This window comes from Polyodon spathula, chromosome 9 (genome assembly GCF_017654505.1).
Source record: "Polyodon spathula isolate WHYD16114869_AA chromosome 9, ASM1765450v1, whole genome shotgun sequence".
Classification (NCBI taxonomy): Eukaryota; Metazoa; Chordata; class Actinopteri; order Acipenseriformes; family Polyodontidae; genus Polyodon; species Polyodon spathula.
In genome coordinates, this window is record NC_054542.1 from 36,511,478 (window position 1) to 36,533,963 (window position 22,486).

General features: G+C 36.1%; 1 protein-coding gene across 6 annotated transcripts in view; it reads left to right on the forward strand.

Moving 5' to 3' along the window:
• The first annotated feature begins 341 nt into the window (after positions 1-341).
• Positions 342-22,486, forward strand: part of LOC121320758 (nectin-1-like) — a 32,126-nt gene continuing 9,981 nt past the window's right edge. Inside the window, exons 1-3 of one of the 6 annotated variants that reach the window (XM_041259366.1) lie at positions 342-624; positions 11,298-11,367; positions 20,159-20,491. In XM_041259366.1, the coding sequence (XP_041115300.1) occupies positions 619-624; positions 11,298-11,367; positions 20,159-20,491 (409 nt within the window). In that variant the 5' untranslated portion in view covers positions 342-618. Of the gene's footprint in view, positions 625-8,447; positions 8,561-8,673; positions 8,875-11,297; positions 11,368-20,158; positions 20,492-22,486 lie in introns of those variants that run through there. The other 5 variants (XM_041259367.1, XM_041259368.1, XM_041259369.1 and 2 more) reach the window with 5 other exon arrangements.

Below are 22,486 nucleotides of genomic sequence, written 5' to 3' on the forward strand. Positions count from 1 at the left end.
CGTCTTGAATGATCTATTTAGTTAAGGGTGCCAATACTTTGTCTGCAACTTTGTGTAAGCATGAAATTCCCGGATTGTGATCCATATATAAGCGTAGCAAGACTATAAACATCAACATGACTATATATAGACATCAACATGACTACTCACAAATATGTGTAGAAATTATTACCAGACTATACTTCTAACTTATTGTTTGACATAATATTTTTTTTATTTGAAAAGTTAGAATTTTGAATATAACGTTTGCTTTACAGTTGTGATCATTTAAGATGTTATTCTTTATTCGTCTCTGCATCGCTAATGTGCCAAATAAGTGGGATTTCCCAGGGGTCATGTCATGTGAGGGGCGTATACCAAACGCATTCGTTTTACTACGGCTGACAGCTGCAGCACAGAAACAAAGCACTTATATTTTAAAGAAGATTGGGATTAACTTTTTTTTTTTTTTCATCCTGTACGATTTAGAATTTAACCTCCCAAACAGTATTTTGTTTATCTTTTAATATTCTGAAAAAAATGTGCCACGAAGACAGCCGTTTAGCCTGCGCAGACTAGACTGGCAAACCGGGCAGTGATGGCTGACCGCTGTATTTTTGTTAAGAAGACAAATACATCATGCAGGTGGGTTCAGGAAAATCTACACGCCATTTGCTATTCGTTTTGATACATTTCAGATCTGTTAATTAGTAGCTTTTTTTTGTCTCTTGCATTGCGACAGAAGTTTAGTGTATAATTTGCTAAATATTTAACAGGCCTACTGAATATAGAATATAGCTTAACATTAGCACAGGAGACTGACCCATAGTCAACATAAAGATAATAACGCGTATGCCTTTTAAAGAAAGTTAGGGACAAATCACAAAAAAAAAAAATAACTTCAACGTGTGAAAGAATACACTAAAATCAGGGACAAATAAGGAAGGACAGCTTGCCATTTTAAAACCCATGTACTGATCTTAATACCCTTTACCCCATAATAGTCGGAAGACTAACACACACAATAAAAGTGGAATGGCAGGGAATGAAGCAGTTTTCAGTAAATTGTTACGGGGTACATCGGGTGTTGCCCATCTGTATTTTCTAGGTGCCGTTATGGACTGATGGCTTATCGATATGTTTTCAAGCAGAAAATGAACCTGGGGGAGAAGGAACCGAATTCTGTGGGTGAACATTTCACTGTTAGTTTTATGTTCTTCGGGAGAACGGCGTATCCAATGTCATCACTTGCAAACATTTGGTTTGAATCACAATAATTACAATTTTACACCATGCTGCTCCTACTTACGGAGGATATTTTATGCATATATAATGTGTCACATAACGGGGTGGGAATTTGTCATGGCAGGGAGTTTCATCACAACTGCCAGCTGCAGCATAGAACAGCGAGACTGTGAAACAAAGCACTTATTCATATTTTAAAGAAGAGTGTTTTTTATATGTATATCTATAACGATTGCGTGCAGAGAGTCAATCAGCTTCTCTAGCGGGCTATTGTTTGCATAGATGCCCGCTGGAACTTTGACGTGCTTTTGCAAGAAATGTATACACATTTGACTGAAGGTCATGAGACACAGGATACCCTGGATGTACAAATTCAAAGAATGAGTATTGTGCTTATTATTTAGTTTTACCGGAGCCTTTATACTACTGGAAAATGCAGAACGGGTTTGTCCACTGATTACCAGTGTTGCCAGATCTCCCTCCAAAGAAACTCTTTTCAAACAGTTTTCCAGCTGATTAACACTTTAACATGTCAGCATTTTGCTAAAAGTCATGTTTGACTGTCTGTTATAAATATCCCCTTTCTACTTTAACCAAATTAGCTTTTGGAAATATCACTATAAAGTATTGTAAATAAATATTAGGAAATAACACTTACTACCCAGGAACAAAAATTGTGTTACATAGTGTTATTAACTATTTTATTATTATTATATTTGTATTATTATCTTTGGAAATGGCAGCACCTGTCTGAAGATACCTTTAAACAAAAAAAAAACCAAACAATATACATCTACAAGGCAGAGCCTAATCTTCACTCTCAGTATTGCAACAGCATCTCACTGGTAAAGGTATTCGAAAATGAGGAGCTCCCAGGTTGGCAGTCAAATAAGTTTTATCACAGCTCCTGGACTAAAAGAGCATAAAATAGTAATTATTTTGCAAATAAAATCATTTAATCAATTTAAGGCTGTTTAAATTAGTTTGAAATTGCATCGGGTAAGTATGACCCAAAACATAACAGATGTACTTAAATTCTGAACATAATAGGAGGGTTATACGAGTAGTTGAAAACTGTAGAGTTCATGAGCAACACTTATAGCACTTACTCTGAGCAGAGCTCTCCAAAGGCTTCAGAGTGGAAATGCACTCAGTGGAAACTGACTTTAAACTTTGATCTGAGTAATTTAGAAAAAATATATAATACTTTTAGCATTTTTTTTACTTTCATTTTTGTTTTTGCATTTCTGAGTCATCCTGCGCACCCCCTATGACCCTTCAAAGTACCCCCAGGGGTATGCGTACCCTGGGTTGAAACCCCTTGTTTTAACTGAAGAACTTGTCAGTTAAGATGGTCTCCAGATAGATTAACAAATCATAAATTAAGCTGGAGGGGGTGTAATCTCTGTAGTTTCTGTGGTCAGCCCTCTGTGGTCAGCCAATGGTGTAAATAATACTGCACACTCACTTTGATTGACACAAGTGTCTTTGCAGCAATGAAATGTAAAAGTTGAAATAAATAAATAAATGTCGAAATAAATATATAGACCTGTATTTATTTTTCAGTATTTATTTATGTATCAATGTATTTATTTATTTAAATACTTTATTCATTAATGAATTCATTAATATCAATATTTATTTGTTGGTTGGTTATTTATTTATTCAATGTATGTATCTATTTATTCATTTGTTTCATGTATGTATTTATTCATTTATTTCTTCATTTATTTATCTTTTTGGCATAAAATACCTTCCATACCTGCTAAACCTTTCATTGAAGTGGTTGAGATCCTTGGAAAATACATGCACAGAAATACAGGGTAGCGTCGCCACATCTTAGAACGAACACGTTTGTGTTGACGTGATTCACCTGCAGTAAGTGATGGATGGTATAAACTCCCACACAATAGCCTGACATTAAAAAATGTCCCCTAGTCACCAGTACAATAAACTAAACAAACACGCATTGTGACGGTCTGGTGGTTCCTATAGAACAGTATTCTAATCCCAGACACTGCAAAATAGCCATGCCAGCCCTGCGCGCCCGCACACACACACAGAGAAAAAAACAAAACAAAATAGATATATCTTAGCTTATCAAAAGCAGGTGGTGATCAAAACCCCAAATGATAACTTGCTTTGTTAATAGTTAATAATAGTTGCTAATAGCACCTTGTTTCTTTTAAATTTAATTTACTTCAAATAATAACAATATATCAAAACCAATATAATTTTTTAAAATCACCAAACTCAAACAAGCTAGCTCCACAGAGTTCCTAACTAAACTAAATGTCAAGTTGCAGGATCGACCAGATGGAACAAAACAATTAACAGCTTCACTTATATGCAATGGTTGTTTTGTTTGCGTTAAAGCGCTGCTCCTCTTTATTTGTTCAGACTCCAGACAGGTAACTTTCTCAGTTTGTTTTTGGCTTTTGGTTTGAATTTAGCAGTCTCAGCGGTTTCTACTCCAACAGATGATGATCAGCTTGCCACACCCTGTGTTTTTACAACAAGGGTGCAACGTAAGCAATAAACCCTTAAAGGCATAGGTAGCCCTTAGGTCTGCCACAGCGTGTATGCAGTTAAAAATCTTTATTAAAATATGCATTACACAAATAAATGTTTTTATTAAAACCTATGGATGTAATAAAAAGTAAGTGCAGAAATGGCTAAAGGTAGGCTGACACCCCGGGATCCTTCAAGAAGCTGTTTGATGAGATTCTGGGATCCTTCAAGAAGCTGCTTGATGAGATTCTGGGATCCTTCAAGAAGCTGCTTGATGAGATTCTGGGATCCTTCAAGAAGCTGCTTGATGAGATTCTGGGATCCTTCAAGAAGCTGCTTGATGAGATTCTGTGATCCTTCAAGAAGCTGCTTGATGAGATTCTGGGATCCTTCAAGAAGCTGCTTGATGAGATTCTGGGATCCTTCAAGAAGCTGCTTGATGAGATTCTGGGATCCTTCAAGAAGCTGCTTGATGAGATTCTGGGATCAATAAGCTACTAACAACCAAACGAGCAAGATGGGCCGAATGGCCTCCTCTCGTTTGTAAACTTTCTTATGTTCTTATTACTGCAAGCTGTGTGATACGCATCTGGGCCGTCTTTTTCTAAAAGTATGAATGGCAAACTTTGTCATCATTTTCAAAAAAAATCAGTTCAGCTCTATATTTGGATGCTGCTCCGTAGCATACCGCAGGGTTAAAAGCGCAGCACGCACATACGTAGCCATTCAGAAAAACATTCCTCAGCTATCCAGCCGGTTCTGTTTGCACGGTACACCACAGGCAGGTGGTGAACTCCTCTAAGCAATGTGGGCTTTTTGATTTGTCAATCACATTTTTCACTGCCATCCATGTTACAGCAAAGCAGAAAATTCTTTCCTTTCAATTTCCAGCCAAGGTAGTACCGAGGTGCAAACAGCTGATTGATCGATCTGTCAAGCTTTTACTACAGTAAAGTGCTGCCTTTTGTATTGAAATCTATGTGAATAGCAAGGTAATGAGGTGAAAACAGCTGATTGGTGGTAATAAGCAGTGCATTTGTTATTTAAATCTATATGAATGGCACATAACAAGATCATAACAGCTTAGTTGGCCCGACATATACAGCATGTTTAAGTATAAACAATGCTTTTGTTATTGAAATCAATGGAAATGGCAAATGGCCAACGGTATTTGGCCAATATAAACGGCTGGCCGAAATAACCCTGTACGGTGTAAGTGGTGGATACTGTATCTATAGGAGTGATCCACACAACTGCAGAGTGGGTTAAATGTGCTATTGTTTACTCACTGTAAAAACTACAGTGGTTGGGTTTCCATGCAGCTTAAAAAGTCAATATTCTCTCTCCACAGCTATGGGAAGTGTGCTAAAACATTGTATGACTTTAAGGGCTGGGTAAATCGTCTATTCATGCGAAAAAGCTGCACAACAACAAAAACTTTTTTTTTTTTTTTTTGCATGCAAACATGTCCGGAAACATGTACAGTTTTTTCCCTACCCCTTCTCAAATAAATGCAGCACATAATAAAGAAACACATGCAAAACACAAATAGAAACAAAATTAATTGAGTAAACTTGAATAAAATGTATTTAAAAGAATACAGTTACCAGGGTGCTACGTTTAGATTTTTAACTACTGGCTCCTTAGGCCACAGATGCAATTTTATCTGGCCCAATATATTTATATCTTTTTTCATGATGATTTTTATTTTCAGTATGCTTCTAACTGTGTATGGTAACCGAAGAGAGCCCACGGCTCAAAAGAAAAAAAGTAGCTAAATGAACCCTTTCAATATATGTTACTTCAGCCATTTAACATCCACACATATGTCTGCTTGTCAGAAAATGAAAATACTATTAATATTTGAAAATGTATGTGTACAAATGGTACAATTTTCACAAGAAAATCCGCAACTGAGCTGTTACCATGTGGTCATAGCAGCTCTAAAACTGAATTATAATAATCCTAATTAGAGATGGGTCACTGTAGTTGAATTACACTAAAGTAAAAAAAAAAATATTCGAATAGTATGTTACATATTCGAGTACACAGCTTTTTTTTTTTTTTTTTTAATGCTGACGCTTAACAAGTGTAATGTCAGTCTTAAACCTGTTGTTATTTGCACATTAAACGTAAGGACCCTAATTAATATAAAGACCTACTAAATGTTAAGCCAAACAATGCAGTTACTAAGAACAAAAAGCAAGATACTTGGAAAGGAGATATTTTTCTGGACTGCAGTTCAATGTCATTTACTGTTGACTTTCTGTGAATGGATGGAGTAATGTCAACGTTTGCATTGACCATTAAAAGTACAACTGGGTATATTCTTTGTTTTGAATTATTTACATGTTATTGCATACACTTGACGCAGATTAACTTGTGGTCAGTACTTAATGGCTAGTTGTAATTCAGTTTATAGTAACAAGAAACCCAGAGTTTTTTTTATGTTTTGTTTCAATTTCAAATGTAAGGTGACTTTTAATTGGATAATGTATTACACATACTATTTTCTTTAAATTCTTTGGGTCTTATTTCATTCGAAGTAATAATAAGAATTACAACATGGACTAAATTCAAATTAGTATGTGTACTAAAGAACTAAATAAGTTTTTGACCCAAATGGCCTTTTGTACTTTTGCCACTCCAACAGGATCCTTATATGGGTATTGGCGTTACACAACAGTACCAGTTAGCACAGAATTATTAGTCTTAGTCTGGAGGGTGAACAGAGGGTGATCACTCTCCTCTATGAGAAGGACAGTGTGTGTATATTGTCAATTCAGCAGTTTTGAAATCAATGTAAGATTATTCCAGTAACCATCAATTGCAAACACACACACACACACACACACACACATTATATATGTATATATATAGTTTGAATATAACTTTTTGTCTGCTACATGTCTGTCCTAAAATATTTAAGTATGCTTGGTTATATTTTAACAGAGCTCCAATGGCACTACAAATAGTAATAGACAACAAAACATGGTTTTGGTTTTGTCATTAACCTTAAAGTATTGGCATTTAGCTTAGTTTATATATTATATATGCAGTTTCCTTGTAAGTTTATACTAAATATACATGCAGTCAAAAAATGTTTAGCAAATAATACAAGGATAATACAGAGCACTTTATTATGGAATGTTGTTTTTTGTTTATTATTCTATAACACCGTATCTGTGTCTTTTTTTTTCTTTTTTGGTGGCCAAATGAGTGAGACTCCAAATTTATAAAGGGAAAAAACTGACAGCAAAAAAATGGCACACAAAGACCTCAGCCTGGTACTAGCCATGGTGATGAGGATGCTCAGAAGTTAAAACTGAAATCTACCAATGTGGAAGTGGAGAGTTTGGTACAAGCAGTACTTGTAACACATGGAGATGTGTTTCAAGCTCAAAATACATCACCAGGACAAATGAATAAAATATGGAATGTACGGTGGCCTCTTAATAAAGAAATGTACCACTTCAGAGTTTGTAGTAGGTTGCTTATACATTATGATGCATCATCCAGTTACTGTGCTTCCATTTTAGTTCAACTTCTTATTTCGTATAGAATAATTCCAGGTGTATAGACTTTTCAAACTTCAGAAACAATACATTTTATTTACTTACATCCATGACAGTTAAACAAGTGGATAATCCTGCCATTGTTGTACAGCAATATGTTCAGCAACAACTCCTTACTCCATACAGCTTCATATGAACAGTCTTCAGTTCAACTATGACTTATATCTTCTTGAATTCTTATGCAGTTACTCTCCTATTTCTTATGTATGACTGTATGAGTGATTTTAAAGCATATCTGTATGGTCTATAATATAGCTACATTATTCAGATGTGCCTACAACCAGCTGTACTGTGTTTGCTCTAGCTACAAACTAACTGTGTCATCTGTCCCTCTCCCTTTTTTTTTTACCGTTTTCTTTCAAACTCGAATTTAACACTACTGCCTGAACCAGTATTGTTAAATACCAGAATGGCACATTACAAAACATAAATTCTGTAGGCTTTACTAAAATAACTTTTTCTTTCGTGCGCCTCGGAATATCGTTCCATCTTTTCTTAATCTCCTCCACCGTTCTTTTAATAATGCCTACACTCTAGAAGTAAAGGCTCTCGTTCGAACCTTGCTTTGCCACTGTGGGGAGACCTTTTTAGGTGCTTCCAAGAACCTTTTTTTACTTTGATTATATAGTCTGTATTTCTTTTTTGTCATGTAAGCTTTGAAACATGTATTGAAAATTGTAGTTTGCAAAACAATACGGTATTATAAAAGGCAATTTTCAAACTGACTTAATCAGAAGGGTTAAATTAGCTCTTTGCAAAATGTTATTAAATGTTTCTTTGTCCTTGAAAACGATGTCTCGCTGCAGACAAGTCTCCCACATCACTTTGCCTTTTATATAGCCTACTGTCTGACTGCTGCAAATTAACACCTGCTTTTTAGAGTTCTTAAAATAAACATGCAAATACGAGGCCCTCCCTTATTTAAATATGAATTAGGTTATTTTGCACATGTCTGTCTTCCGTATGTCAGAGAATTACCCACCAACCTTTTCTTTTTTCACGGAACTTGCCCACAGAAATGTTTATCAGTTTTCTGGTTATTTTTAAAAGAACAGGATGCACCAGTTTGAGGTGTAACTGTCTGAACATATGGAAATGACTTGCAGGATAAGCAACGGACATGCATATTTTGATGGTTGGGGTTGCTGTTATGCAGAATTGCAACTTATCTTAATACTAAGAAACTAAGAAGTCTAAAGCTTAGAGCTTTCAGTTATCTGATCACCAAAGGATCTACAATAACTAAAACTGTAAGTAATAATCATAATAGTAATACATATTTCTATTCATTGGAAAGTACTGTGTTTTTACTATTTATTAGGGATTACATAGGGTACACGGGTATCCGGGTTACTCGGTTCTCGATATCACCCTATCACAGATGGTTCTGGCACATCTCCTTCAGTGCTATAAGTCATTAGATCCTTTTGCATGGAAGACCTCAGTTGGAAGGGTGTGCTGTTCTTTGATGGACCCAGATGCAGTTAAAATGTGTTTACCCACTGACGATGAGAATGAGAATGAAGAGATGGGAGCCCAGCTAACAAGATTTAAGTTTTTGCAGGTATCAGGCTTTTAAGGACAGTTCGAATCACTTATATGATTGTTATATGAGTTATTATACATGAATTGGATGATTTTAACTAGCCTGTATTGATTGAGATAATATGATATACTCTTTATCAATAATTATAATAATACGGTATATGATCCTTTCACAAAGATCTGTATACTCAGCAGAAAAGACTGGATAGGTGTTGTGTGCAGTCTGTGAAAGTTTAAGGCTCTCCTGTAATACAAATAGACTGTAAAAGCAGGAGCAAGCATTTCATTTATTCAGTTTAAGTATTAGTTCAGTTTCTTTCTCCAACTAGATGTTACAATTAAATAATATAAATGTTTAGTTTATGTAGGAACTGTTAGGTTGGAATATTAGACAAATAAAGTATAAACTGTATTACACAAAAAACCTGCAGAAAAATAACCTTGCCCTTATCTGCTTGCAAGCAAAGCGGTACAAGATATGGAAGGTTCAGTAAAAGTGAGATTTGCTTGTAGTCCGTAGTTCTGAATCCAGGGTCTTTCTCTGATAAGAGGATCTGGCAGTCGTATCGAATTCCATGAATTAGGGGAGTTGAAAAAGGAGTTGACCAGACCCTTCTAGAATGTTTAACTTAAAGATAAGAAATGTCAAAGCCGAGTGATGATTAAATGTACTTGTGACTTCTGATGTATTCAATGGAGGGAAATTCCTATTTAAGCCCAGAGCAAGACCCCATTCGATATCGCTCAGCTTGCTAACTACAATTTGTGTGGTCCATGCTCTGGTATCCACATGCACATGCACACACACACATACACACACGTGCACACACACAATGAAAGTCTCTACGGCAATGCAAGCGTTCAAATTTCTTTCAGCCAAACTATATTTAAATGGCTTACCAATAAAATGTATCATTTTGCTTCAAAGAGGTTTAAATACTTGACTCTCGCTCGTTTGTATTTTTCATCAAAATCTCTTTATTGATTTTAGAAAAGGACATAGTTGTAAAACAAACAACGCGTTTTGACACATAATTGTCTTCATCGGGTATATTAACACCAGCAGAATACATGAACCCCAGTTTCTTGCAACAGTAGTGATGGTGACCAAACTTTGTAAAAAAAATAGCGTAAAATGAACAGTTGTTTAGGAAATGTAGAACAAGAACAGCAACAAATAAAAATACACTTAAGGTTTGTGTCTTGCACATGTGCCTTTAACAAAATGCCCTGAAAACTTAACAGAATTAATGAAGGGATGTAATGCAGCAAAAAGAGCAAGAATTAAATAAACAAGGATGTGAAAAGGTTATTGTACTAAGCTGAAAAAGTTTTTCTTTGTGAACCCCAATAAACCAGTGTTATCTTTCGCCAGTCAAATTGTAGAGTGCCTAAATAAAGTTTTGAGTCAACACCAATAGATTTTTTTCCTGTCTTGCATCCCAGTAGATTTTGTTACATTGTTCACCATCAGGAGTTTAAGTGATTTAATTCCACAAGATTTCATGGTTAGATGATGAGCTGATAATATCTCTTCAGCCAAAGAATCAGTCACAGTAATTTAAGAGCAACATTACCATTATGTAAAACAGTATGTAGAGTGAGCTTTGTACTAAAGTAGGGCCAGCTGTTGAACAAAGTTTATTTCTCAAACTGACCATTTAAAAAATGTGAAAGCAGAACACACAGAAATGCATGCGGTCAGCTGGCTTGCATTCCCTCCCCTGTTCCGGTCATGACATACAACGACCTTCAAACTTGATTATTTCAACCTACAGCCACAAACACACGTGTATTAGTTCGTAGTGCTTTAGGGTCAAAAACGATGTAATGAATTCTTTCCAGGAATCGGGTAACCCGGTTTCTAGAAGGCCTAGAACCAACTCTGAATTCTTCTACCCGATGTCAAGCTTATTATTGATTCTTATTTGGTGAAAGGATTTTGCCGCGGCTGCTTATCAGCAGTTTTCAGTTGTTAAGAATGAATTGCTTGGTTCAACCATTTTGGTAATAATACATTTTGCTGAGGTTACGTCACAAATAAGATCCTCACTGCAGAAAAATCTTGTAAACATATAGTACAGCTTTCAGTCTTAATGTCATCTTTTTATCTTGAGGTGGTGATTTACCCTCCTTTTAGCTTTACCTCATTTTGTCCAAGCACTTCCTATGGTATGTGTGTAGAACGTCATGAGTTATGACATATGGAGTTTCTAAGCACCATGTAAACCAAGTCATTGTCATGGAGAGGAGATACTTTCATCTTTCTTGGCTCAGTGGTTTCTGAGATGGGGGCCTCCAAATTATATTGCTCACTGGAGTCAAATGAACTGAAAAGCTTAACTGAAAAGTGGTTAAGCCTCTGAGAGAATCAAAAAGTAGATTTACATTAAATATTAAACCCATGTAAGGTTTCTTATTGTTGTTATTTGTTTATACCAGCAGATGAAACCATCATTGAATTTTTGGTTTACCCTTCAACTACTTCTTCAATTTCAGCATGAGGTAACAGGTAAGGCATTTTAACTTGTATTGCAAAGAGTATGTGGGAACGAAGTGGCTTGTGGGTCAGGAAGTGTGACATTGAAAGTCCTTGTGCTGTAACTAAACATGGGAGAGAGTTGATGGTAGGTTGTTTTTGTTTAAAGCATACTTAAAATATTCGATGTGCTTCTATTTAAGTATGGACTTTACAAGTTTTGTTTGAAAAATGAATGCTAAGAGTGAAATGAATGAAAAGCGAAAGGCACTCTCCCCTTATTGTGGATATACTGTAGTTCAGTTAAATTCATGGGTTATTTAAAGCAGTTGTTTTCAATTGCTGTGGACCGTGTCCCACATCCTCTTTGTGGTGAATGACGCTTCGTCCCCTCTCCACACACATGGACTTATATGGTTTAAAAAAAAATCCAACATGCCACTTCCTTCTCTGTATGCCACTGCTGCTGGGTTTTATTCTTTTGCACAAACCATCCACCGATCTATCGTGATAAAAGCAAATTTAACACTGCAGATAAGAGTTTATCAGTTGTGTCCAGCACTTCCTAGATGACATCTAATAATATGCAAGATACACAGCATCCTCTAGAAACTTGCCAGGAGGTGTTAGCAGTAAGATTTGATGTAAGATCATATTTATAGATGGGCGAGGTCGTTTTAATTTTTTACAGCCATGCTTGTATTTGTTTGGACTTGCCAAGGTTTGTTTTCACACAATTTAGAGGCAGATTTTAGGCCAAACATATTTTTATTTATATATTTATAGTTTATATATTTTACCTGCAAAGAACTGTCGCATGAATGCTACTGAATTACATTTATATTTTGCTTTGTTATTTTCAGTGGAACATATATATATTTTTACAGGTGTACTTTATAGGCTACTGCATTTTATGATTCTCTAAGTCAAGTTCCATTACAGTAAAAAATAAGCATATAGTGGATGCTTTGTAACCTAGGAGTATAAGGTATGTTTCTGTTATGTACAGTACTTAAGATTACAGATAGAAATAATGTTTTACCATCTCTGTGCTGAAATTAAGCCTGATCTACTAGAGATCCCAGAATGGTGTATCCATTTCTTTGTCATTCGGTATTTCTCAAGGCCACTGGTAGTTGTTTGCAACTCACTGGAGTACAAACTGTTCTTTCCTATAAGGCTATTTCTTTTTGCCTATAGCCTATGGTTATCGCTGTACACTGTCCTGCCAAAATAATCCAGATGCCAGCCTTGAAACATAATGACTTGCAGCTTTTATCACCCCTTGTACCTCACTCAGACCACTTACTAAATACATTGCTATAATTGAATAGATAATCATATCCTCTCTAAATATAAGCAAGCTATTTTATTGAGAAGACCCCATGTTGGTCCCCAATATGTTATCCATTTTCTAGGAATAAAGAATAACTAGAGGTGAGAAGTTCATTAACTCCACTCATACCCCATGATTAAATATATTGGTACCCTTCAATAGATATTCATTTCTTCTTCAAGAATACGCAATGGATTTTAAATTTGGTTTACCAGTAGCAAGGTAAATAAATATTGTACATCTCTCTTGAGGTGGGTAAAAGTGTTTATTCCAACCCACCAAGTGGTTTCAAGCTGAGTTTAACAGGGTTTTCAGTTCATTTTAAGGTATGTGACATTTACAAGATAGTAGGGGGCCCTGATCTCATTGTGTCGCGTAGTGCCGATGGGTGAGATTGTGGGAGGAGGGTGTGTCCCCAAGGAATTAAAATGGTACATTCTGGTGCAATTTTGATTGTTTAAGCATGTGCTAGACTAGTGGTCTGCTTGTAGTCTCTGATAAAGTACTCCATTAGTACAGTGAAGAAGTTGTACTGCTCACAGCAAGGCAAGATCAACAAGAAGAAACATTTACTTTAATTGTTTACAGTTGTAACATGGAAATGCATGCTGCGGCCCCCATACTAAGCATTATTAACATCCAGACAACTTTTTACACTTATAACTTAAAAGTCTGTTTCAAAGCTATTTTCAAAATGGCCACTGTAGTGCACTGAGGTTTGAGATCTGTCATCTAAATTAAAGGTTCCCAACATTTTTTTTTTTTTAATTGTTTTCAGTTCTTAAACAGTTGCGGAGTTCAAGTTACTTGTTATAACTAACTTGAACTTTGCAACTGTTAAGAGCTGAAAAAAAGAAAGGTCTAATTAAGCAGATGATTCGTTCAATTTAGGGTCTAGTTAAGTAATTGAGAGCTTAGTTCTCTGTCTGTATGTATATGCTTCCTCAACTCCCTCCCCCAAATGAGAAGCAGAGGCCTCCTTTTATGTCAGGTGGCTGGGCGCTGATTGATCATTAATTAACCTAATCAACTAATCAACCCCAGCCACCTGAACATAATAAACCCAGGCAGGTAGGGGAAATTAACCCCATCCCTGCCAATTTAAAAAGGGCAGAGCTTTGCTCTGCCACAGTCCCCCTTCCTTTCCCTGGTTGTTGCTAGTGCTGTGTTTGTTTGGGTGTATCATGTGCAACTGTAAACGAGTTAACTGCTATGTAAACTTGACAGAATGTATTTGCTTTGTTTCCATGATTTAAATAGGTCACTACTACTGGCAGACCTGAAAATGTGTACTTAAGTAGTTTGAAATATTATAACAGATCAGAGATTTCCTTTAAACTGATTGGTTTAAATGAATTTAAATGAGTTGAAATCCCTCCTTTGGTAGGCTGGTCAAACTCATTAACGAGGAGGGCCTTTTTGTGGAACCAACAAAATAGATCAAGTAATTATCAAGATAGTTTTGAATTATACAATTGAAGTCTTGGTATAGGAAACAGCAGATAGCTATTACAGTAAATTTTCCGTAGGTGATTGTGGATTTGCAATGTGTTCTTGACTTTTAACACCTGTGTCTTATCCATGAAGCCCTGCAAAAATGCTGATATCTGCATTATATCCGCGGGTGGCGGATATAATTGTTAATGAAATTATTAATTATAATTATTAATTATTAATATTGGGCTGATAAAAGTTCAGCTTGTGTTTATCTTGCCATGTCAAGCCATCAGTTTATTTTCCAACTGCGAGCCCAGAGTACAAACAGTGAGTATAAACATGTGACAACATTGTCAGTTGACGTGATCACCTGTTTGCACTTCCCTTAGTTTCCTTAGTTGAAAAAGTTTTCAAATTCTGTTTTAATATGTAGAACCAAATTTACAAGACATGAATCACGGGTGAATACACCTTAAAGGAAAATGAGAAAGGCAGGTCATCAATTTGGAAAACATTCTGATTACTTGCAGATGAAAACTGACACACTGGCTGGATATGTCGCCTGCGTCTCATGCAAGAAAGTCTGTGCGTTCAGTGGCCATAAAACGGGTACACCAAACTTATTAAAACATAAATGTGAAACGGAATCGGGATCATGATTCAGGGCTGACGGTAGGCATAGGTTATAGGTGGCTGTCTTTTGTTGTTGTAGCTCAGCTTTGTGGCTGCTAGTGCTGTGGCCAATCACGAAAAGGCTCCTGGTTTATGAGATACCCCATCTCACGGTAGAAGAAGACACAGCCTGCTTTATTTTAAAGTTTTATATGTAAGAAGTTTGAAGTGGATGGTTGTGGTGATCAGAAATGGTGGCTGAGCTGTTTTTTTTTACACATTTTCATGGTGACTCCCCCCTTGAAGCTCAGAGACCAAATTGCTAAGAGACAAAGGAAAAAAAAAATTAGACGGCCCTGTTTTGCTGCAATGAATGTACACACACAAAATGTAGTTTTGGTTTTTATGTTTATATATATATATAGATATATATATATGGTGTGTGTGTATGTGTATATATATATATATATATATATATATATTATATATATATATATATATATATATATATATATATATATATATATATATATATATATATATATATATATATATATATTCAATATGTACAATTTTCGATGTCTAAGTCACCAGAATACACGTACCTTTCATATGAGAGCAAGGCCTTGCACCACCAATTTCGTACTTTCTCAAACACTCTCATACTAACGCTTCAGGTTAATCTTGCTAGAAATGGGAGTTTTTGAAACAAAGGCCTATTCCACTTGGAAACTGAAACAAAAACTGAAGACCCATTTTCAAGATAGCCTATGCTTTGTTGAGCGACAACGACTTTATGATCTGTTGTGTTGTAGTGATGGTAGACTTGGTGATGCACTGAAGAAGGCAGCACAGGTACAAGAACAGTTCAACAAGGAGCCCATATCTGAACTTGGGCACAGAAAAAGATTATATGGATGACGCTTTGGTCTTGCACAAGGCTGCTGGTATATTAAGGCAGACCATGCAACTAATCAAGAACTCAGAAGCATATATATCAAGTGGAGACATTGATATTAAAAAGTGCAGAAAGGTTGTACCACATCTCTTGTATGACTTTATTTTGTGAATAACCAGCAAAAAAAGACTACCAAAATGTTTCCTGCAGTGAAGATGAAAAACACAAACATTATTGCCTTAGTACAGAAAGTACAAACAACCTTAACACTTGGCCTTGAGGTACAAATGCATCATGATTTTGGTAGCAGGCGTCTCATTAATGTGCTACATAGCCTTGGATATTCTGTGTCCTATGATGAGGTTAGACGATTTGTGACATCCATTGCAGAAGATCAGGTCTCAAAGAATGAAGACATATATGTACCTTGTGGAATACAGAAGGTCACTGCTGATGACCTGCACAGCTGCATTGATTCATTCATAGACAACTTTGACCAAAATGAAGGTACTCTGGATGGAAAGTCTACCACACATTGCATGGCCATGGTAGTTTGTCAGAGATGTGGCATTCCTGATGATATTAACCATATCCCACGATCAAGCAAAAAGTCACTTGAAAGAGCAGCATATGATCAAGATGAATTACAATGGTACACTAAATCCAACAAAAAAACAGAGCCACCTTCAAATAGCTAACAGCTCTATTGTTGCTGTGGATACAGATAGTAAATTGTATCAGAAAGCAATAGCAAATGCCCTGGTTTGGAAGCTTGCACGGTTCATACATAAAGAAAATCAAGCCACCCATGCATGGAATGGTTTAAAACACTGTAACGTGAGTTGTATAACAGCCTCTGACAACAATCAGATATCGACCATTCCTCCATGCACCACCAACAGACATCAGTACCATTATACAACCCTACAGAAATTGGTGGCCGTGGCAAAGAAGTTAGGACAACCCCACATCCTAGTAACAGCAGACATGGCGACATACAGTAAAGCACAACAGGTACTATGGAGCAAACCAGAAACACTTGATGGAAAGGTAACCATGAGACTTGGAGGGATGCACTTATTGATGGCCTTCATTGCAAGCATTGGCAAACTGTTTGGAGACAGAAATCTCTGGCACCTTCTTTCTGCAACAGATTCATATGCAGAGTCAACAGCACATCTTATGCTTCAAGGCAAACAACTGTCTAAGGCATTGAGGGAATCATATTGGTACTTGATGCACTCTCTAAGTTATATCTGTCCTCAGCAAAGTCATGGTCTGAAGCACATGGTCTTGACTGGCTTGATCTATTACAAGAATAACAAGTTATTTGCATCGGTTGTCAGTGCTATGAAAGTTGCAGGTGTTGCTGATACAATCGGGCAGTTTCAAGCAACAAAAAGAGCTAAGTCATCTATATTTGCTTTCTAGGACAACGTCAAAGAATCAGCTCACATCATGTTGATGCTCTATTGCATATGTCATTGATGGAATGGCAATGTTGCAGTCCATGAATGAGGCTCACATCAATACATTTTATGACATTGGAAAGAAGGTCCTCAGCAGGCAACTACAGATCCTGAAGACAGCAAATTGCTACTATAATGTTGTCACTGTTGTGTTTGCAACAACTGCAACGACTCCTTCAACTTCATCAAATGTCACTGATAGTGAAAATGATGATGATAAGTAATGTGTACGCAGCTTGCACAGGGAGTTAGTGTGTTGGTTAAAGTTTTTTTTTTTTTTTTTTTTTTATCTGTGCTAATCGATTTTTACTGACTCGACAGATAATGGTAAATCAGCATTTTATGTGTGAAGTGTTCTAAATAAATGTACATTCTGCATGATAAAATGCATAATTTTAAATTAAGTTTACAAATTATACACAAAATAGATATACCCATTGTTTATTTATTTTCCATTTGGCTGTTGCTCGCTGGTGGGAGAGCCGCCTCACTGTACACTAGTAGTTTCCATAACAGCGATATTAACATGCATGTTGTTTGATGAGTTCCCATTATTTAGTTTGAGATAGGAAGTGAAGTACGTGACCTGCGACAATTAATCTTTTTAACAAGAAAAGCGTTTATTAACGACCTCATCAACGAATTGATTTAATTACCACATTTCATTTGAAAATCACTTGTTACTAAAGCTCTCGTTACTGTACCATGAGTTCGATACAATAACACTGGCTTTTGAAATTCCTGTCAATACTGTCTGCACTCATTACCCAGCTCCCCTTTGGAAATCTAAACTTCCTTAGGTAGATGAAGTGGTTTCTCCTTATTTGTATTTCAGACAGGTGATCAAAGCACAGTGCATACAAAACATTGTTGAACAGTCAAACTTGTATGCCCTTCAAAAGAAAATAATCTCAACTTTGAAGTGCACTATAGATAAAGTAGTCTCAAATTCATATGTGTCAATGGGGGAGTTTCCATGTGCGTTCTAATTTTTCTCAAGACATTGTGCTCGAGCCAAATGAAAAAACGTATATTCTTATGTTCTTATGATTATAGAGATCTGTGCCAGACGCCTTCCACGTATGCTCCCAAGGCTGGATTGGGAGCAGTGGGTGTTTTCATATAAAATGTGGGTTTCCATGTGAAAGTGGGTGTGTATTTCCATTACTAAAAAAAACCTAAAAAAAACCAAAACGATACACCGCAGCCTACACAAACATCAGTTTGACCCATGGTCCAGACTGTAGTAATGTAACATATTATTTATTTTTGTATTTAAAATAAAAACGGTGTGTGCTGCGCCTTTGAACTGCAGATATCTTTGTTGTTCTTCCTTCTTCTGGCCTGATATCACTGCAACTCCATTTCCTGCCACACTGACAAATAAGAGGGGGAAGTACAGTACTGGGGATTCCCCAGTTTGGATTGGTTCTTGTTTTATATTCTGTATTTACCCTGCATAAGGGGCTTTCTTGTTTGTATTTTTAGCTAAAACACATAGTTTTGAAGCTTGTGAATTATGTGGTTCTTTCAGTTTAGTGAGACCAGATCTCACTTCAATGTATAGTTTAGAATGAGAGGTTTTAGAGGGGAGCCTTCTTGTTTGTGGGAGATAGCACACCCAAGCTGAGCAGTATACATGTTATACTCTGTTATCAGTATGCTATGTGGTACTGGTATTATATTTCAGTATTCTTTTTAAAAACCGATGAATTGGTAAAATGTGAATACAGTATATTTCCAAGTTTAGGCATTATTTGCATTTTCTTTATGAAAATAGACTGAATGACTAAATTTAGTTTGTTCCACTGAATACTCAATTCAGTCTTCACTTAACACTGAGTCCATTCTATTCAAATGTCAAACATGCATTTGATATTGTTGTCAGAAGGGCACAACTGCCTTTTTGTATTACACAATGTTAAATGTCTTGCAGTGTCTGACAATTTTGCTTTAATGCTAACCCTTTAACAGTAGCTATTGTGCATACACAACAAGTCTGGTGTGTACTTTTGGGACTTTCATTGTGTTGAGACAATTTTCCAAAATACCTGGGCCTTAAAGGGTTAATTGTGATATGTGCATGTGTTCTGTATTCCTAATGAAAGGAGAGCCTAATCTATTTCCTTTTGTAACCTGTTGAAATGCGCTAATTTTTAACATTTATGTTTTACATTTTTTAAATTTCATTCCTGTGGATAGTGTTAGTGAATGAATCATTGAAACCCCTTTTTATCACTGATACACACCCGGACTTCTATTAGAATTGCAATAAATTTGTAATGGTTTCCGTAAAAGATGTACTTGTTGCCTGTGGCAGAGCACAGCTCTGCTCTTTAGAAATTGGCTTGGTTCATTGTGTTCAGGTGGCTGGGGTTGATTAGATGATTAGTTTAGTTAACGATCAATCAGCGCCCAGCCACCTGACATAAAAGGAGGCCTCTGCTTTTCATTTAGGAGAGGGAGCTGAGGAAGCAAGTTGTTTTTTTTTTTTTTTTTTTTTTTTTTTTTTTTTTTTTTTTTTTGTTGTTGTTGTTGTTGTTGTTGTTGTTGTTGTTGTTGTTGTTGTTTGGAAAGTTTGAATCCAATGAAGGCATTGCCCAGCCTGGAAATTGTTATTTTTGTAAGTTTTGCTTTTTGTCTTTCTTTGTGTTTAAATTGCTTTGTTTTGGCCCATGTGCCATTTCATTTTTGTGTTTATTTATAATAAAATAGTTATTTTTTTGAACTTCAGACTGTCTCTGGGCCTCTATCCACTCACCAGCCTGCCACATTGCCACATTTGTTTTAACACATTGTGGTTTTTCCATGTATCCATTTAGCTTTTTTCCAAACCATTGTTTCAGATGGGCCATTCCACTAACCAAAAGGGATGCACTGTTTTGCCATTGCAGATGCTCTTCACAAGGTGTTTATAGCACTGACCAAGTTTATCATGATGTATGTCAGAATCGCAAAATTTAATTGCAAATACAACAAAATGCACTGTAACAACGAGGTCAGCTACAGTATGTGTGTTTCCATATTGTTTTGAATTTTGCCACTGTTACAAAATCCTTCTCAACATTACAGGAATTAAAGTGGAGGACGGAGACGTAAACGTTACAATGGGAGAAGATGCCGTTCTTCAATGTAGACTGACTGGCACATCAGAAACTGTTACACAGATAACTTGGCAGAGAAAAACCAATGCTCATGAAGATAACTTTCTCACCTATGCAATTGAGAATGGAGTTACACCTTTAAATGAATTTGGAAGAAGAGTAAAGTTTATTGGTGATGGAGTCATGAAGGCAGATATCATGTTACCAAAAACAATTCTTTCAGATGAGGGTGGCTACATATGTATTTTCACAGTTTTTCCCAGTGGATCATATTCCACAGATATACAACTCACCGTAAGAGGTAAGCAATGGCTTTGATCAATATAGGGTTTACATTCATTCAGATTTCTGTTATTTACTCCATTATTGGGTTTTTTAGTATTACAGAAACAATTCAACAAAAACGCTTGAAGTGCCATAAGCAAAAAAAGAAAGTGATTATCCCTCGTCTGGTCACGCTTGTGCACTTCTGTTATTCTCTAATCGAATAAGCGAGGCAATCAGGAGGACAAATAGATGGTTTAAACTACTATAGTGGATCGTTTGTGTACTGGCTTACAGATTTTAACGTACCCAAAACCTTCAATCAAGATTAATTGGTTTATTAATGCTCAAATGGATGCGTGATCGCAGATCTAGATCAAATCCTAGCTCATTGACAATCCAGGCAGTCAGGTGTCTTTGCAAAGTAACAGCATTAATACTGTAAAGCAATATTGTTACAGCACATACTTTCATTCAGTCTAGAAACACTCAAAACCATCCTAAAACATACACTATAACAGTCTCCTCTAAAGCTAAATATAATAATCCTATCTGCATAGCCTTGCGCTTCAGTATTCCAAACTCGACTGATGAATAAACTGCAGTTTTGCCCTAATATGTATAGGACTTTCTTCTCTGCTTCATGCGTCCAGAAGGCTTAATTAAGCCGAAACATCTGTTTTTTCAGACAGATTTATTTAATTATATACTTTTGAATGTCAGCCTACTCCTTAAAATGAATAATATGCAGTACCAGGCTTTTCTCTATTTTTCTAACCAAGGATATACTGGGTAATTTTTAAAAGCTAGTAACATATTCTATCACTTTATTAAGATAAAGATTATAAAGACAAGGTGCCCCAGATTTAAATGCCTGTATTTCAGAATCTCTGACATCTGCCCACTTAGGGTTAGGTTTACTAAGATGGGCCAGTCGCAATGCAGACATACCGCAATTTGCATTTTCTCTGCAGCATTTAAAGTAAACATGTTGTCATATGTACTAAGAGAAAATATATTAATGAAGACAGCCACAGTATACTAATTAAAATATTTGTTGCGTCTTCTTAGCGAGATCTCTAGCATACATTGCGAGAGTCGTGAGACATTGTTCAAATAAATAGTGGGAGCCGAGTTGTGGTTTGCTGCAGCAGAGAGTACCCGAAGGAAAACGTCTATACATGCAAGGGTGCAAGAATCAAAATAACATTGTTTTTGTTCAATGTAAACATCATCTGTACAATGCATTCTGTTCCGCCTTCATTTTACCTATTATAATACAAATATAAATGAATAAATAAATGAAAGGCAGTTTATATCCCATCCAAATCTATAGTGGGGCCCCCACCTTCACCTCCAAATAAAATAACTTTTCATAACCATACACAAGCCTCTCACTAAACTGGATATGTTTGTCCGACATTAAGAGGTGTCAGGTTTTAAAAAAATACAATAAAATTACACACACATACTTTTCTAGTGCTTAGTGTATTTTAAATACATAAATCATTGCACTAAAAGAACACTAATGTGTTTTGGATAGTCTACACATTACATTATGAAAAAATATATGAATCTGTACAGTACATCTATATAGTGTACAGTAGTAAAATCAAATGAACAACTACTAGCACACTTTCATTTTACTTTAGACTGTACACTACCGGTATGGTAACACAAAGTAAACCATGCTCACGTTGGTGTACAATGCAAATAAAAGATTATTGAAACAATGTTTTTAGGGGGAGGGGGGTGTTATTATTATTATTAACTTGGCAGCCTAGGCAGTTAACACAAAATAGATCACGGTGCCACACTGACAAGTTACAATACTTACAGAAGGACAGTCAATTCACATTAATACAAATTTCAAGGGACCAGCAACAAGTGTTGCATAATACCACTAATTCATATTATCATGAGTAACCTATAAGGCACATGTATACTTTCCGTTTTTATTTAAGTTAGCCAGTGGGGCACAGTTCAAACCATCTGCACATTAATAGGATAGGTGTGTTTCCTATTCCTATAC